The sequence below is a fragment of the Uranotaenia lowii genome, chromosome 1 (genome assembly GCF_029784155.1).
Source record: "Uranotaenia lowii strain MFRU-FL chromosome 1, ASM2978415v1, whole genome shotgun sequence".
In the NCBI taxonomy this organism is placed as follows: domain Eukaryota; kingdom Metazoa; phylum Arthropoda; class Insecta; order Diptera; family Culicidae; genus Uranotaenia; species Uranotaenia lowii.
Window position 1 is genome coordinate 2,375,699 of NC_073691.1, and position 18,576 is coordinate 2,394,274.

Sequence of the window (18,576 nt, forward strand, 5' to 3'; positions counted from 1 at the left end):
TAGATTGTTTTTCTTCATACAAACTTTAAAGTTCCCAAAAAGTAGAAACAGAAACCAAAACAGTACTTTGAAGCTTTATTTGAGTATTGGCTGAACTTGACAAAGAATGAAGTTCCATGGACCTCGAAAAAGCATTTTGAACAGCAAAAAAGTTCCACAGAACTTTTGTACAGCTATATATGAACTTATTAGTTCGTTCCTTAAGTGATATTCGAACTTTTGGTTGCTTGGGATCCCATCGGATTATTCATCCCATAAATGTCAAATGGCGTGACTACAATGAACATAAAGACAATTTTAAGGTCTCCAAATATGAATAATGAACGCCCGTTTTCCAAAGTTTTCAAGTCAACTGTTCTCCTTACAAAAATTCGATAGACAAATTAAAAAAACCGCAGAATGGTATCTTTGAAAAAAGTAGCGTTCACAGGCTTCTGACATTTAAAAAAATAATTTTTCAAACGAACTTTAGAAATATCATAAATAATATTGATTTTTCAAAGTACGGACCTCAACCTCAATTCAATCCAACTCTTACCAAATTTTATATTTCAATTCGACAAGTGAATTTTAAAAGCATTTTATGAACAGGATGAATACGAACTTGAGTCTTTTTTAATCATGGTACCTTTTTCAAAATTTGGATAAAAAAATATCGTTCCTCAGATATATTTGCCAGTACCAAACCGGTTCTAGTTGGATTCTACTACCCAACTGTAAATTCCGTTTAGTTTTTCATTATTGATGTTCATAAATACAGAGCAAGATGCCTATCAAAATATATCTGGATTTGGTTTAATTTTCTTAAATATACCCTTTTCTGTTTAAGCTTAGCTAACAATAACAAATTGCAAAAATGTACAGAGCAAACTTTCGATATTTTACATAATTTGCAAAAGATATTATATTTGAAATGATGAACGAAGTTGTTGAAATAAAATTCATGTTAGAATGGTTGAAGTTGTTGTAAAAGTATAATTTTGATATTGATGTTGATGTGCTTCGGTGTTTTTTTTAAGATTTTTAAATGATTTTAATACGATCTTACTGTCTTTCAAAGGCTACACAAACTCCTCAATTTTAAAAAGTAAAGTCCACTTGAATGCTCTTCATACCAATTATGATATGTAGTCACCAAACCCAATCGGGAAATTTTGATAAATGTGTGATGGAATTAACAGATAATGTGTCGAATACCGTTTATTTTTGATAATTTCAAAATTGTAATTGTAAATGTTTTTTTATTCAGTGACGGTAACTTTTTCTGTAAATTTATATGAGGCCCGCAGAGCCAAAGTAGTTTAAGTGCAAAAATGATCGATTTTGAGTATTGCCAAACGATTCTCTATTTTGATTTTTTTTAGATTTTGAAAATTGTATTTGCATAGTTTCACGTTCGAAAGAAAATTACAAATGTTCGAAAAATGTATGAAAAATGGCGAAATACAACAATTCAAAAGCCTGTTTTCTTGAAATCAGTTTTTAAAACCCTTTTACCCCTCTGGCATACATGATTTCAAAGTTTATTTTTAGATCTTTGTTTTGAATTTTAGTTAGAGTAGATTCAGATTTATTTTTTCAAATGATATACGCAGACCAAGAAAACAATCAATTTTTAGAACATGGCTTTTCCAAAACGAGCTTCGCGGGCCACAAACAGTTGTTCATGGCCCGCGGGCCATGGTTTGGCCACCCATGGTATAGTGGTTCTAGTTCAAGTGTATAGTGGTTTTGTGGATTTAGCATTTATAAAATACTAGCCATCATAACTTCGACAGATGTACGCTTAGAGTTAAGGAAAGAAGATCTCTTCAAAAAAAACGTGAAGTTTCACTGAGACCCTATGTGTGTGTGTTCGTCTTTTTTTGCTAAACTTCGAAGTCCGCTAACACGTTCGTGGCCATGGGACCCATATTCGGGTGACGGGTGTATTTACTGGGAGACCACGTCACATCAAAAAACGTGTGACGCTCTCTTACTCAAGTTAGCCGCTCAGTTTTGCCACACGTTGCAAATAGTGGAGTTCTCTCTCTTTTCTTTCTCGCTCAGAGAATTTCTTTGGGCTCGGCTGGTAAAACTATCAAAATGAGCGTGGCGACGAACGTGTTAAAGCGTCGAAACAAGGCCCGCAGAGAAAAATGCTTTTAATGTCTTAATGTGACTTATGATTTATTGGCTATTCAATTACCCATGTAAAACAAAAAAAAACATCAACTTGATGTAATTTTCTTTCAAGTGGTCCGAAATTCTTCTTGGGAATCTTACGACTACAAGAATCTTTCGACTGCTGAAAAATTCTTGATCGCTCCCTAATTAATAGATTAAATTAACCTTAAAACCCATAGATCAACTTTAAATTACATGCTGTCAATCGCAACGAGCTAGTCGAGATTAGTTACTTATTACTACACACCACAACGGTTTCTTCTCGTTTGACAGAGACCCAGAAGTGCTAATTTTACGACAATCCTAACCACACACCGCACCGCACACCGGTCGTTATTAAGTACAGACCCCTATGTGCCGCTCGTATTTTTAGATCAATTTTTTTTTCTGTTGCTTTCATGTGCCACTCAACACTAAAACAAATTTTCCTACAATTTGTTCTCGATCAATGAAAGAGGTTTGACCAGGGAAAAAAACTATACCCCTAGAACTTCTACAGTATAAAATTTGTTTGAGATTCTTGATCCATCACATACTGACCGCAGCGCAGAAGCAAAATAAATAATACTTCATCCGGACCACATATCCAAGCTGGCTAAACCAGATCACGCATCAAACGGTGTACGCTTTTATGGTAGGTATTGAATCGAACGAGAGTGAAACTTGATTGATTTTGCAAATTGTTTCTAGCGGGCAAGTTTGCGGCTGCTGATATCTACCTTGATCAATTGATATGATTCCTATAAAAAAAATAATAACGGCAAAACGTTTCAATCCCGTTTGATTTGCATACGCCACTTTTACGCACCGCAGATTCCACCTTTGTGCATGTGTGTTTGAAAGTAGCCACGTTCGACGCGTTCTAGATTATAATCAATTTCAATCATGCCCACAGGTGTTTACAATGATTTCAGTTCTATCACTTTTCGCAATTGTTTTTTGCTGCTCCGCGCGGAATAATGGTGAGAAACGTGGTGTTTATTGAGATTGTAGGTGGGTTTAGTTAGAGCCGGTGAAAAAAGGTACATACTCCTGACAGGATAACTGCCAACTCTCGGTTCGTTGTAAAGCATACTAATTTGCATTGCCGAGTTTAATTTCTTTAAATTGCTTGCCATTATGACTGAAAGCGGTAGCGAAACTATAAATCACTCTCCTCGTAGCTGTAACCATAATATTTCCAGCTGTTTTATGGGAGATCTTTGAAGCCTAGCCGTTCTGTAGGTTGGTATTACAGGAAACGAGTTCCCTGAAAACTATTGATCACTGGTTTTGTTTCTCAAGCGGAACCTGTTCTGAGCTAATTAAACGAACAAGTGTTATGTCAGTATTCACTATCAGATATGCGGCATGCAAATGCAATCGAATAAAGCTCAACAGAGGTTGGCATAAGGACCAGACCTCCAGGACTCGGATAACAGATCGAATAAGAGATTAAAACATTAATCATTACATATTGGACGCAACATTATTCGAATTTCCGAAGTACTTTAAACATGCATTTATCTTTTCGAAGATTCTATAGAAAAAAAAGTCACGTGTTTTTTTTTCTTTTTTTATTATTTTTGATTAATGCATTGATAGCACGGTAATAATTTTGGATATTATGTAATAGTAATGGTTTATAATTTATTAATCCGACATTACAACGCGAGTCCTTATTTTTTGGGTTTCTTCCTCTTTTTTCTATAATACGAATTGGTTCAAAAACTCACAACGGTCGCCCTATAATATTTGGACTAATCAGTGATGTAATCGCGTTTAACCTTTCCGTCTAAAACTCTACTGATTGGATTATAGAAGTTATATATGTTACAAATTTCCTCCGATAGGACCAAACATCCACAAAAGCGAGTTAAATAGACGTCTGGTTATCAAAAACAAACGGTATTCGATTTTACGACTTATTTCACTTTAAACGTTGACCGCTAATTAAATTTCGTTCTCCGAATTTCAATTTCTAAAGAACTATAATCTCAATTGGATTTGGACTTTGACTTCGGCTATAAGTACAATTTGGAACCGTTCGATTTATTCCATTGATAGGATTTTGTTTTTGATCGATTTTTTTTTCTGCATAAAATTTTATCCGGAAGAAAAATGTTTGATATGGACAAAATTTTGCAGCTTATGCAGATGTGTGGTTAAAACAAAACATTTTCAAATAATCATAAATAAAAAGTTATCCTGTGTAATCCGTTGTTTTAAAAATTAATTTTCTATAAATATTTAAACATAAACGCCATTAAATACTAATGAAATCAGATATAGAACATTTCCTGATCGTAAACTTTCAGCCACTAGCCAAAGCAACGCTAAAGTTGGTACAATATTATTATAGAAGTTCATATGAATATATGCGAGAGTACAAGAGTATGTACGCTAAAGCTAAAGCATGATTTAAGTTCAGTTGAAGAAAGCAGATCTTGTTTTTTTCTTGGGTAAATTTAAGCTGTTGATTAAGCAGGGAACATTCTTAACGAAAAACTTTTACATACAGTCTGCTGACTAATTCAGATAATATTTAAATATAAACTTGCATTCACAAAACTGGGGAAATCGATGTTCAAGAACATTTTACGACTAGATTTTTTTAAATCATTTTTTTCTTTCGAATATACATATGATTTTTAGTTTCAGTTTCAGTTGCTCTGTTTTGTCTACACATGATGTAGTTCCAAATCGGCGTTACATTTGTGTAGTTCTGTAAAGTCTTTCCTCTCGAGACAAAAGCGATAGCTTTACGATGTTGATCAGTTTCTTCCGTTCTGCAAAGTTGGTCTTTTATACCTACTTGTTTTATCAAAGCAAAACAAGAGTTCACCTTTTATTTAACAGGACCAATTGAAATTTCCGTTTTCTAAAACTTTGTTTGGTTTGAATAAAATGTAATACAGAATAACGGTAACTTAGATAATAAGGCAAAACAAACATAAATGAATACGATTCTGGATTGCATATTTTTTTAAGCAATGCGTAGCATTTTCGTTGACGTTGTAGTAGGAATAAAACATTGAAAAAAGTTTTTTGTGGGAGGGGATAAATGGGATCTTTTAAAATATGTAGACCTGCAAGTAAAATGGGAAAACGGACGCTGTTACTAACTGGTTTATAGAGAGAAAAACCTCAACCGACCTCTCAATTCACTGAGCGGAAATTCGAAAAGACCTATTCAAACATACCTTCACATCTAACAGAACCATCCATCGTTCGTGGCCATCATCTCTCATCGCGAGCCGGTCTTAACCGCAGCTGCCGTAGTGTTCCTAGAGAAAGCATTTCGCACCCCATCCAGTTTGCCCTTCAATACGTCGGGATTCGATTTCATCGTCAGATTGGTACGCTTCGGTAGCGCAATTCCACTCTTCCGCCGTATTGGCAGCAGTGAACTGGGACTGGTTGGTGTAGCTGGGCCACTAGCACCAGCGCCAGCTGATCCATTAATCGATGACTCCGGTACATTTGCCGTGCTAGTGGGGGTGCTGAGCCGGCCAACGGTATTGGGTTTCTTGTAATCTACGAGAGACGTTCGGGCCGTAGTTAGCCGGAAGCGACTGGTCAGCGGAGTGCTCTCTCCAGCGGGAGTTCCAGCCGTTGTAGGCGTACTCGGTGTGGTACGAGCCGACTCTTGGACACTGATACTCTTGTTGAGGGTCAATCGCGTCTTTGGGGCCATCAACGATAGCCGGGAGGATGAGGCCGAGTTGGGTATCAGCGAACCCGGTTTACGGAGAGTTTTAACCGGAGTCGTGGGTGCAGAAGTTACAACTGGGACCTCCAGATTGGATGGCTCGTCTTTGGTGAACGTTCCTTGTCGGATAAGAAGAGGTTCTGCTACAGGAGCGACCTGTTGTGAAAAAAAATTAACAACTTTTTGTTCACAACTTTTAATTTACTTCTAGAATCAAAATCTTACCTTCGCTTTTGAGGCCGAAAGCGACCCATACGATGATTGTCGGTCACGTATTTTGGGAACATCACCGTTCTTCATCTGTCCGGTACCGTTAATTTCCAAAGAGTTTCTTTTCGACCCAAGACTACTGCGAGCCTTCAGAGGCTGTGGTCGGCCGGTTTTGATCTGTGGATCCACCACCACGTTTTGGCTTTTGACTTTTGGTGTGACCATCGGTTCCTTTCGACCAGCACCAACGCCTGATCCAACAGCCGGGGTACGAGTGATGACAGCCGGTGCTGAGACCACAGACTTTCTATAGGGTGAAACGTATGCGGGTTTCTTAGTGCCACGCACTACTTTGACCACCTCCGGATTCGTGACTGGCGTTGCAGGTTGATTAGGCTTGCTGGGTAGTTTGGCCATTGGAGTTGGCATCTTACTTGGGCTCGATTGAGGGGACGATTTTGTCGATGGAAGACCACTTGATGGAGGTTTTTGGATTGTGGCTGGGAGAACAGTTGGAAGTCTTTGCTCTAGGGATTTACGTCGGGCACCTTCCTGCACGGTATAAGTTGCTGGATCATCTTCATCGTCGTCTAGATCATTGAGGATTCCGTTCTTTAGATGCTTGTCCATTTCCGGTGAAAGAACTCTCTCGAGTGACATTGGAGCCGGTGATTGGAGCGTTAAAGGAGAAAAAGCCGCTGGCGTTGCTATGATTGTCGTTCGTGGAGTTCGTGGACTGCTGACCAAAGTTTCTGATACTGGGATTTGATTGACCATTGCCGGTCCCAACTGACTGGTATTGATAACTTGAGTTTCATAGCGTGATTTATTTTCCTGGCGACGTTCCTTTGATGACTTTTTCGGTGAAGGACTAGAAGGAATGCTTGGAGTTGGTGTCTGAAAATTCATGGTAAAAACACATATTTAAAATTTGAAAAAATGCTCATTTCCAAAACAATTACCGTCATCCCTTCGGACCCGTCACTAACAACTGGACTTTCGGCAGCTTGACTCAAATCGATAAGTTGTGTGGTGGGAATCGTATAAGTCTTATACCGATCCTTCATAGCTTGTCTTCGTTCGGCTCTTCTGGGACTCATCGGAGTACTTTTTCCACCCGGACTTCCCGGAATAGTCAAGGCAGCATTCAAACAGGGAGAAAACTTCACCACCAAATTTTCCAAACTAGAATTCAAGGTCAAGCTTGAATTACCGGAAGAATTATTAGCATCGGAGCCGGTCGAAACCGTTCCAGCATGGCCACTGTCCAGATCGGCTATTTCAGATGTAATACTCGCTACGCTGATCATCGAATCCATCAGTTCGTCCATTATCGAAGGTGGTCCTATGCTGTCCAGATTATTTAATGAGTTCAACGAGTCGTTGAACGTCGTGTGACCAAGGGCTCTCTTCGCAACTAATCCACAAGGGAAAGAATATTTCCGCTGCTCACTGTAGTTCAAATTAGTCGGAGTATGATTTCTAAACGTCAACTCTGAATCCGAGCAATCCGAAATCAGAATACTATCCGATCCAAATGGTGGATTCACTTTACTCAAATCCAACTCGGCGCTCTCTACGATGGCTAAGTTTTGCAAATTGTTGGCCACCTTGCTGGCCTCGATTGCAATGATTGTGGAGTTCGTTAAAGTTGAAACGGTACTGATGGAATGGTTTTCGGCTGTTGTGGTCAATTGCCCATAGGGCGGACTAAAACCTGAAATTCCAGGCAGGTGTTTAACTTCTCCACCCAGTTGGAAATGAATTTCTTGCTGCAGTTGATGACCATTAAACGCTCCCGGTAGCGGTTTCGATTCATTCATCGGAGTTTGTTCTTCCAAAGCGTCCAGAGCTTTGGAATCAACCTGAAAATTAAAAAAAAAAAACATGAATAAGAGCATGTTAAACCATGGAAAAATTTCTTACCTCATCACTGATGGTAGCTGTATCGTCGTCCTCGATTCCACCAGATGAAACAGAATGTTGAATGTGCGGAGCCTGTACGCTCAAACTCGGGAACGACACTTCGTTGGTGGTCGTGATGTCTTCATCCCATGTTCCCTCTCCCTTTTTATCCGATGTTGTTGACGATGCCATCCTCAGGTATTCGGCAGTTGATACTAGTTCCTGAGTAAGACGTTCGACCGACTTCAGCATCAGGTCGGGGTCTTTGTGTTTATCACGGCGCAAAATAGGACTGAAATCTGAAGCCGTACTCGGTGGCTCTTCGATCATGAATTCATTAGAGACTTGCATCATTTCACTCGTGCTGTTCGACAGGAGATTAGACGATACCGTAGATCCGCATACGGCTGCCGCTGGGAATTCGTTCGAACGGTCCATTATGGAAATACTGGTGGAGCCACCATCATATCCACTCTGTTCCGTTGTGACCGCCGGATGAGCCACTTCCGCCACCTGCTGCGCTTCCGCCATGGGAGAAGAAAAACTGACTACTTGTGGCAGGTGCTGAACTGGCCGCTGCTGCTGCTGCTGAATTGGTCCGCTTCTTGTGGTGATGGTGGGAATGGTAGCTACTGCTGTGGTGATGGTCTCTTCCACCGGAAAACGGGTAGTGATGCGAGGGGACGCTTCCGGCGGATGTCTGGTGTTGGATTTGGTGGTGATGTTGTTGGTGGTGATGGTGGTACGATCTGTGACGGCTGGTGCCTGTGGTCGCGATCGTGGCTGAGGAACTGGACGAATGATGATGTTTTCTTCCGCCAGAGTTATGTCTACTGCTGCTGCTGTTGATAATGTGTTGGTGGTTGTTGTGGCTACTACGCCTGCTGACATTACGTTGGTGGCCCCGGGATCCTTCGTAACCACAGGCGTAGCTTGCACGTTTTTTGGAATCGACTGATGCTGCTGGGAAACTTGATTGTTGCTTATTGACATTTTTTGCATGTTCCGCGTAAGTTCCGCTGTCAGCTGACTGTTCTTGCTTTTAGGCATTCCACTTTGAATACATTCCATCAGCAGTTCATAGTCCCGATCCGAGTCAGGTATGCTTTCGTCTGGAGCTGTCACCGTCATTGGCATCGCCGATGTCACTGCTGCCCTCAATCCAGCCTGAACAAAGTTCATTCCAGCTCGCAGTTCGAAGCCTTTTTCTTCGTGTTTCTTCATACCATTTTCGATACACTGCTCCAGCAGCGAATTGCTTTGCGGATCGTTAGATTCAACCGAATCAATAGAATCTAAAGAATCGTTGGCATCCACTGCCGCTACAGTCATTCGGTTTGCCGGCTGCGGATGATGTGCTGCATTTTGCCCGAATTCAGCTACCGTTTTCTTCGCTTTAGCAGACGATGCACCAATTCCAGCGGCAATCGCTTCATCCAGTAAATGCTCGTCATTATCGGATTCTATTGACAGAGAACTTAGAGAATCATTGCCACCGGACACCCTGATAGGAGCATCAGTTGATTGAATTGGTTCTTTGCCCTTCAATGTGGAAATACGATTAACCTTCTGTGCTGCCGTCTCTGATGCTACGGTCAAGTCGGACAAAGCCGAAACCGTTGAAAAAGCATATGGACTGTCTTCCATATAGAATTTATTCATTTCATCGTTTGCATATAGGGGTTCAAGGTGTGTAGGATTCCGCATCATTCTGATGGGATTTTCTTTCCCCATCGCAGGCAATGACAAATCATTCACCACACCCATAGTTCCCAACGGAGATCGTTTAGCGTTCTTCGGTTGCGGCATACCACTCCGTATGCATTCCTCTAGCAGTTTATCGTTCTGGTCGGAAACATTCGAACTTTCGTCCGACTCGTGACCGTTCCTAGTGTTGAATGACAGTACGCTCAAATCGCAGTTACTTGGAGCTTTCGACAAATGAGCTGGAGTGTCCTCGGTGCAAAACTGTTGCAATGAATCTTCTGGCCCATGCGATGTTGGAATCATGGGTGCAGCAGCAGTCCTTTCCTCTACCTTGATCCTATCTTGTTTCCTCGAACCACTCATACCCATGCTGATACATGACTCGAGCAACAAATCATCATCACCACCTTCGGAATCACCATCGTCTTCCGAAACGGACGCTTCTGGCATTGGCAAAACCGGAGGGCCCTGTTTAACCTCTGCTTCAGAAATCACTGGTTTAGATTCCTCATCTTCCTTCTCCTCATCATGAATACTTAAATTGCTCAAACTAGTCGCACAGGAAAATGCAGCAGGAGTATTCTCAACGTTAAATTTACTGATGGTATCCTCGAAGGCGCTCTTAACCGGTGGTGGCTCAGCTGGTCCCCCTTCTACATGACGAACCATCTTTGGAACCACTGTTGCACGCTTAGGAGAATGCGGCATACTTTGTGTTGGTGAGTCCGGAAGTTCCGAAGGAGACATTACCCCTGATGCGAATCGACTAAACTCGCTTATGATAGAGCTCTTATCATCAGCAGTACAGACTGGTTCCGCACTGGACAGTGAACCCATCGAGCTGGTTCGAGAAAACATAAGCGGCGTTTCTTCCGCTGTGTTCAGGAAGGAAACTTGCTTAGTTTGGGTACTGGGAGTGACCGGTGTCGTTCCTTGACCGGATAGCGGTTCCCCTTCCGGGGGTTTTTCTGCGAGCTTTTGATTCTAGAAGACAAAAAAATGTTTAAATTTATTTTATTTTTATTTTAATTACAAAACTCACCCTATCTTCACTCATATCAATAGCATTCAGTGAAGCATCGCGGCTGAAATCCGGTGTACCTTCCTCGCAGTAGTTGTACGGCTTGTCCGGGGTATTGCAACCGGTGTCATTGCTTTCAACCCCATGCACTTCCAAACATTGCTGTTGTTGTGGCTGCTGCTGTTGATTGCTTGTTCGATTCCCGGCCCCACTACTATTTCCACCAGTTGTTATAATTGGTATCGGACGAGATTTGGTCATGGTGCCCTGTCGAATTTCTTCTTTCGATTGAGCGGTCGCCGGTTGGTTTTTCTCTCCGGTCATCTGCACCCTCAGATCACTCATCGAAGTGGCACTGGAAATTATTTGCGGTGTCCCCTCGGTGTAGTAACACTTGATAGTATCCTCAGCCATTAAAATTCCACCAGTTGGGTTTGCAGTGCGAAGGTTGTTTTCTTCTTCGGATTCTTCCTCCGATTGATTCTCGCCGTATCGTAAGGAGTAGTCCGTAATTTGGTCAATATCCGTCTCTTGATAGTCCTGATAGGGTTCTTCTTCTTTCAGGCTATAATTGACAGGTTTTTCTGAGTCTTCTTCCTCTTCTTGGGAAGTCGCTTTTCTTTCTTCAACCACCAATATCACCCCGCTATGACTAACGGCATCTTCGTCGATTTCTTCTTCGTCGTCTACTGGGGAATCTTCGTTGCTTGTTGCGCAAACTTCTTTTTCCTCACGACAGAAATCACCGGTTTTCGGGAGAAACTTATCCTCCAGCTCTTGCTCCAGAGCTTTCTTCTTGCGCGCATTTAGGCTAGGCAACTCTCGTGTTGTAGCATCTACTGAGAAAGCCGCCAAGGAACGGGAAGTGTTGTTGAGACTGGAACCACCACTGCTGCTCATCATCGAAGCGATAGGTTTAGAAAGATTTTTCAATGCCATACTGCTTCCGTTGGAAATTCGTTCATGTTTGCTATAGATGAGTGAACGTAGCATGGGAATGGCTCCATTTTCCCTTAGAAAACGTTGATCTTCGTAATTGTCTCCCGACAGATTGCCAAGAGTGCCACAGGCGTTGCTCACCACAGTCAAACTGGGACTTTTAAGCTGCTCCAGCAGAATCTTCAAACAATTCTTTTTCCTCAAAATTTTGCGATAATCCTCACGCAGTGCAATATGTGAAGAAATATTTCTCAGAATACCGCCGGCATTCTCAATAACACTCATCGTTTTGCTGGGAGCCTGATAGCTGAGCATATCTATTAGAAATTCTAGGGCCCCTTCGACTTCACAGATCTCCGAACGATTTGGGGAACAGTGGCTGGAAAGATTCCACAGTGCCGATAGAATCGCTTTTAAAGTGTTTTCGATTGTGCAAACCATTGCTGCTTGGGTTAGAATGCGTACAGTTCCTATTTCGCTTAAAGTCTGCTTGATAATGGAATCTGCGCGCCACGATAAATTTCGCAAAACGGAAGCCGTGACCTGAACCAGCTCATCACTGCTGGATTCTATCTGTGCAACCAGAGCACGCATAAAATTTTTATTTGAGCAAAGCAGACTTTTATTGTTGCCATCTCCAAAGGTTAGGTTGGTCAGGATCATGCCGGCATACCGTCGCATAGTAACACATTTCGGGGCCGTGGGGTTTGCCCCGTGAACTGCATGATCCAGATGGATCAACGTGGAAATAGTTTGAAGGGCTCCCAACTGGCACATAGCGTGCCGGTGCTCTTCATCGAAACTAATTTTCATCAGGGTGGTGATTGACTGAATAGGATGCTTTTCCGGATCTTCAACTGTTTCCGGATTTTCCTCCAAACTTTCCTGTTCGGCATAATCTCGTAACAAATCCGAATAGTCGATGAGTTGTTCGATTAGTCTCAAGACCTTGACTTCTCTCCGTCCGGCTTTATCATCCGGATGGCAACAGATCACATTGCTTAGCGCATGACGAGCATTCCTTCGGGCAGTGTCATTCTGATCATTGTGAATGATCTGTACCAATAAGGGAATGCATCCCGATCGTCTTAAAGCACTGCATGTTTCACGATTTCTAGACAGTTCCATAAATTTCGTTGACATTTCCAACGAATTGTTTGATCCCAACATTGAAAGCAGCGAATATACGCATTCCATTTTGGGACATATATCTGACGAACTCTCGACGCTAATCTTCTTCTGTTTGGCGCCATTCGACGAGGGCCATGTTCCTGCATGTACATTATCATCTGCCGGGGCTACATGTTTTTCAATCGTTACACTTTGAGAAATGCTATTCTCATCGACGGCACCCCGGGTTCGGTTCCGCGAAAGTCCACCAACGAACACCACCTGATCTTCCAACCCGGCCGGTGGTTTATTATCGTAATCCAAAAAGTGCGGCTTCTTTACAACTCCTCCTCCCGTGCCAACACTCCCGATCGACTCGGGACCGTCCGCTCTGCCAGCACTACACGGTCCTGCTTCCAAATCTTCGTACTCCAGATCATCGAGCGAAGAATCTGGCGGCGACAAAGCACTGCTAGCAGCACTCACACTGGCGCTGCTCTGCGAATACTTGAGGTCCTGATGATCGTGATGATGACCGCCTCCGCCCTCAGACTGCATGGTTTATGCTGGTACTTTTGCTAGCAAGAATTTTCCTTTTCCTATAACGGTTGTACGATTAATCTAAGGTTCTACTGAAGGCTGATCCGAAACTCCAGCAGGAAGAATTATCTGCAACGAGAATAGACGAGAAGAACAGTGACGACATTCTAAGTGGTATTTGAAGGCTAGATAATGTGAATCTACAAAGTAAAACGAGGCAAAGGAAGGTGTGTCCTTCATCGGTAAATCAATGCAGATAATCAAAAAAGGCGACAGAATTTCTCAGTTGAATCAATTAATTAATTGAAGGTAGTTAAATCTGACAAAAGGAATGCACACGGACATCGAATAAATCTGATGGCCGGCACGTTCCCGGTAAATTGCGAACGAGCGCTGTGCGTGACGATTGTTTCTCGACTGTGGTGTGGTGACTCCACCATAACAGCACGCATTATTTTTAAATAGAACGTCGCCGCTAGAAGTCTTCGAACTGTCTGTGAATTTTTTTTTCGATGGTTTACTGTTTTTTTTTTAAATAAGCAAAGCGAATTTGCAATTGAATGTTCTATGAATGTACGAATGAATGTATTATGGTAATTATTTTGATAAATTTGCCATTTTTTAAATAAAAAAAAAATTAAGATACTGCATTTAATGAGCGATCAGTAAAAAAAAATGAAGCAAATGGCCATCAAACACGTCCTTTGCAATTCTGAAAGAATTCGAACCGGGTTTAAAAATTAACTCATTGATGTCATCGAATTAAGTTCACATGACTTAGTATCCGTTTTATGTCTTCGAAAGCAACAAAAACTTAAAAATGGGAAACGATAAACCAAAAGCTAATATTTCAATTCGGTTGAAAACAAAAGTGATGAGGCGCTCGACCATTCGTTCGAAAATAATATCTGAGACAGGGAACAAAAAAAGTGCTTGAAAAAGGCAACTATAAAAAAAAATACTTCAAATGGTCGGTTTAGCCATCAGAAACTAAACAAGTCAGAATATATATAACAAAATGCTTAACCACGGCCGCTAGAACATTCGATGTTCCCACAGCGCAAAAGTGGAAGTGCTAGTATAGATGATGTTGCGATGAGCTAATACTTATGTCGAGTACCTAAACGAGCACCGGTGCAGAGAAAAAAATCCACAAAGATTGATGAAGTCGCGGCGAATGCGTAAGGTAGTTTTTTTACGCAATTTCCTTTCCCTTTCACCACCTTTTGGTACTTCTTAGCTCAGTGCTCTGAAGCAAATTTATGAGTGTTTATACCCCAGAAGAGTGGTTGAACACTGGCGTTCTACACCACGAACGGACAACAAACGTTATTCTGAGACCGTCATATGAGCTACCGGGAGAAAAGTAGAAAAAACGGTTTTGGCATATGGTGTGGTTTGCAAGTGCGAGTGGGTGGAGGAACCCCTCATCAATAAGTCGAAACGAAAAAGAATAGAAAAAATTATAAGCATAACCCACTGCTCCCCGTATTCTTGACACCACCCTTCCTACTCCCTCAAACCCTTTTTTTGTTCCGACATTCCACAAAGGGGTAGTTTTATCCGATCTAACCAGGCTATGGAAAAACGGATTGCAGAATCCGGCAATCGGAGCCACCATCTGGACATTTTCTGCCTCAAATTCCTAACATGGGCAATATAACGCATAAACGAAAAACTACATTTGGGGAGCCTCTCCCCGTACAATGAAAGAAAAAATAAAGTTATTCTTTTGCGGCCATCTTTAACCCCCTGATGTTTCTTTCCTGGTCGCTCCTATATATGGAGCAGCAGGCCTTGACTGAAGTCTACTGTTCAAAACTTTAAGCAAATTTTCGTGCTCCACTTACATGCATTTTTTACGTCTGGTTCGATCCCGGAGGCTCTGGAACATGATTCATCGAAGTCTCGGAACAATTGGGTTCACCGTAAAAGACAGTAATTGCACCGATAAACAGTTTTCGTCCACAAATTTTCAACTAACAAACGAGACAATCTCAAGCACCGCGCAATTCCCGATCCAAAAACCTTCTATTCGTCGTCGTTTTTGACACTAAATTCACTTGCCAGTCAACCACAAGAATCAATTTTTCTTCGCGATGGCCTTTTGATTCGCTCGCTCACAGCACAGCACTCTCTGTTGTCTGTTGGGGATTCCTGCGCACCATAAATTTTGAACGGTGGAGCTGCCGTTAAGGGCCGTCATATGACAGTACAATGTTTTTGTCGCTTTGCTAGCGCTCAGAGGTGCCAGTTGTCCTAATTTTACGGGATTTGTCCAATTCGAGAGAATCGCTCACTCAGAAAAATCCTATTAGGTATGCCATAAGATTCTCTTATGAAGTCGTGGCGCCATAAGAAAAATTAATGAAATTCATAAGATTTTCTTATGACGCGAATGAATTCTTCAGATGAACACCTACATCAATGACAGGTTGTTGATTTTCATAAGAGGGTCTTATGGAAACAGGAAATTTCATCTCCAATAAGAATTATCCAAAATATATTTGATGTTGAAAAGTTTCAATTTATTTTTTGGCAAATTTGCTTGGAATTGCATCATTGGTGACCAGCAGCTTCATGAGCAGCACATCAACACCCGATGAAGTTTTTTTTCGCCGTATCCTGCCCTTAAATTTATGTCTGTTCAATCAACTCTAGTCGAAACGGGTCGAAACAAGTAGAAATGGATTGACAGTTGATCACCTGTCTCTTTCCAATTGACTTCGACCGATTTCTACCAAGTCGAAACTAATCCTGCTGCCGAGCTGGATTGGTTTCGACTAGTTTCAACTTGCTCCATTGAACAACGACCCGACTTGTTTCGACCAAAACATTGGCTCGTTGAACATCTATCAGTTGACAGAAACCAGTTGAAACCGATTTTTACTAGCGATTGAACGAAGCTTTTGTTGCTTTTTGCCAGTCAACATACTGAAAAGTAAACGAAAAATGTTTTTGAGTTTACAAATATATTGAACATCTACAATAAATAAACTGCGACTAAAACTTACCATTTAGAAGATCAAAATCAAATGAATTGTTAAGAAAAAGAACTTTACAACTGCTAACTGCAAGTGCTTTTGTTTAACAACGATGACATAGATGACTGATGGAATGAATGTGTTCATTATTTTTCACAATGCCGTTTTTTTCTATTTCTCATAAGAACTTCGTATGAAAATTGAAAGAATTTCATAAGACTCTTATGAAGAACAATTATGCACTCTAAAATGCGGTTCATAAGACGCATCTTATGAACATTATAATAAGAATTTGCCTGAGTGCTTGATTTTTAAAATAACGCTTGAATTTATCCTGATGTTTGAAAAATAGTATTTTATTTAAGTTGTCATGATTTTCAATAAAAATATCTTAATTATAAATGAATCTGCACTTAAATAGTTTGACCCGTATTTAACCGTTGATACTCATCCATTCAAATTATGTTTTTTTCCAGGGGTGGCAACCTGGTTCTTCTTGCGAACAAGAGTCTTTTTATTTTTTGCTATCCATCGGGAGAGACGTTTATAGTGTTTTCCTCTCAAATCAGTACGTAGTTGAAAAAGTCAAAATTTCAACCAATGAGAAACTAGAATGATTGTTGAATTTGTGTGCAATCATTCATAATTCTCTAGGATTTGACATTTAGTCCGGTTCCTTGATGGTTGTCAAATTCAATGACAAAGGAAAGGGATGCCACCCCCTGGTTTTTTTTTTCGAAAAAAATTGCAGGCCAGCCAAAATATTGCTCGTTTCAGTGTTTCAGTAAAGGGGTGCAAAAAAAAACAAAGTTTGAGAGATAAAAGATTTGTATTCTTCCAGAATTTGTATTACAAAAGAAAGTGCCGACAAAACAAAGTAAAATTTCCATTGATTTTGGGACCGTTGAAAACCCTTTTTTTAAATTCATCTTTACCTGCTGTAAGAATTTGTAACCTTTTAAAATTAAAAAATTTCTTCGATCCGATAAAAAAAATTCTAAAGGTATTTTATTCAAAAAATAAATCCTTTCTTTTAAATATTATTTTTTGTTTTTTCTTCTTTTGTTTTCCACTCCTGGGTTTTAACAAAAGAACTTTTTGAATCAAAATCCGTTTTCTTTTGTTTTGATGAACGTATATATTCATTTTATTGCCAGATTTGGCTCAGTGTAATTTTCGCTGCTTATAATTTGTTCACATTTTTTTTTCGCGTGTGTGCTCAGCTGTGAACGTGCTCCAGAATTCAAATCTCTTTCATGCGTGCACGTGCTTAATTCAATTGATGCCTCAAACTTTTATTTCAACTTCCGGTTACAACGGTAAGGAAAAGTTAAATTTGCAATGGAAGTTTTATTTCAAAAAAAGAGTCTTTCAGAACGTTTATAATGCACATTTTCGTGAGATCATTCGACGACGCAGGTTTCCGACTGGTAGTAGAGGGAACCGAAACAGTCGCAGTGGTGAAGGCCAAAATCCAGGAGGTAAAAGGAATTCCACCAGAACAACAGGTGCTCCTGTTCGCGGGTGATATTCTCTCGGAGGATGATCACACGTTAGATGACCGATTTGTGCAGCCGGAATCTACGCTGTTCCTAGTTCGTCAACTACCGCAAGAGATACAAATCGATGTCGAGATTGAAAAAGCGGAATACCGATTGGTTGTTCGATTGAGCGATACTTTTGAAGAAATAAAGCAAAAATTCGCAATCACGAGCGACAAAGAGATCGACCCAACAGAATACAAGTTAATGTTCGGCGGAAAGGTGCTAGAAGATGCCCGGAAACTCTCTGACGCCGATATTGAAGAATTTTTTAAGCTGCATTTGGTAAGGACGATTAAGTAAGTTTTAAATACTATTAAGTCACCATCTACCGCTCAGTTAGATGGTTTTTCAACTTCTAACATGTGTAATTAAAAACGATGTCAGATTTTGCTTTTCCAATAAGTACATCTCAAAATGTGCTACTTTCAATAAAAAAAAATTAGCAAAACACTACGCATTTTAAAATAACTGACTTAACTTACGGATGTTTTACGGGACCATCACTGCCCAATCGACTTTTTCCAGTACTGATAGTGTTTTCTTAAGGAAAAAAGAGGGCTTGTGATAGGTATATAGGTCAGTCAGTTGCCTCCTGACTCCTGAGCCGATATCCGCGAGCCCGCCCCAAGAGTAAACATCGAACATAGTTGTACCGGATAAGTTTTTCAATACCGACATCGTAGTTGAAATCGAAAGTAAGAAAAAAGTCGCCGTAAATATAAGTTATTGTCGAAATCGTGTTTTTGACAGTTATTGGAT

General features: G+C 40.7%; 2 protein-coding genes across 3 annotated transcripts; one reads left to right on the forward strand and one right to left on the reverse strand.

Moving 5' to 3' along the window:
• Positions 1-3,746: 3,746 nt before the first annotated feature.
• Positions 3,747-15,448, reverse strand: LOC129748232 (mucin-17-like). Of its 2 annotated transcripts, XM_055742767.1 has the most exons (7): positions 15,140-15,448; positions 10,722-13,418; positions 7,994-10,663; positions 7,030-7,932; positions 6,083-6,964; positions 5,349-6,013; positions 3,747-5,234 (listed from the first exon to the last, which is right to left on the reverse strand). In XM_055742767.1, exons 2-6 carry the CDS (start codon positions 13,305-13,307, stop codon positions 5,393-5,395), a joined length of 7,662 nt encoding a protein of 2,553 aa, XP_055598742.1. In that variant the 5' UTR covers positions 13,308-13,418; positions 15,140-15,448; the 3' UTR covers positions 3,747-5,234; positions 5,349-5,392. The 2 variants fall into 2 exon arrangements, with proteins under 2 accessions (XP_055598742.1, XP_055598736.1); XM_055742761.1 differs by having other exon boundaries at positions 3,747-6,013.
• Positions 15,449-17,564: 2,116 nt separating this feature from the next.
• Positions 17,565-18,231, forward strand: LOC129753703 (polyubiquitin-like). Its single transcript, XM_055749552.1, has 2 exons — positions 17,565-17,592; positions 17,639-18,231. Exon 2 carries the CDS (start codon positions 17,659-17,661, stop codon positions 18,115-18,117), a length of 459 nt encoding a protein of 152 aa, XP_055605527.1. The 5' UTR covers positions 17,565-17,592; positions 17,639-17,658; the 3' UTR covers positions 18,118-18,231.
• The last annotated feature ends 345 nt before the right edge of the window (positions 18,232-18,576 follow it).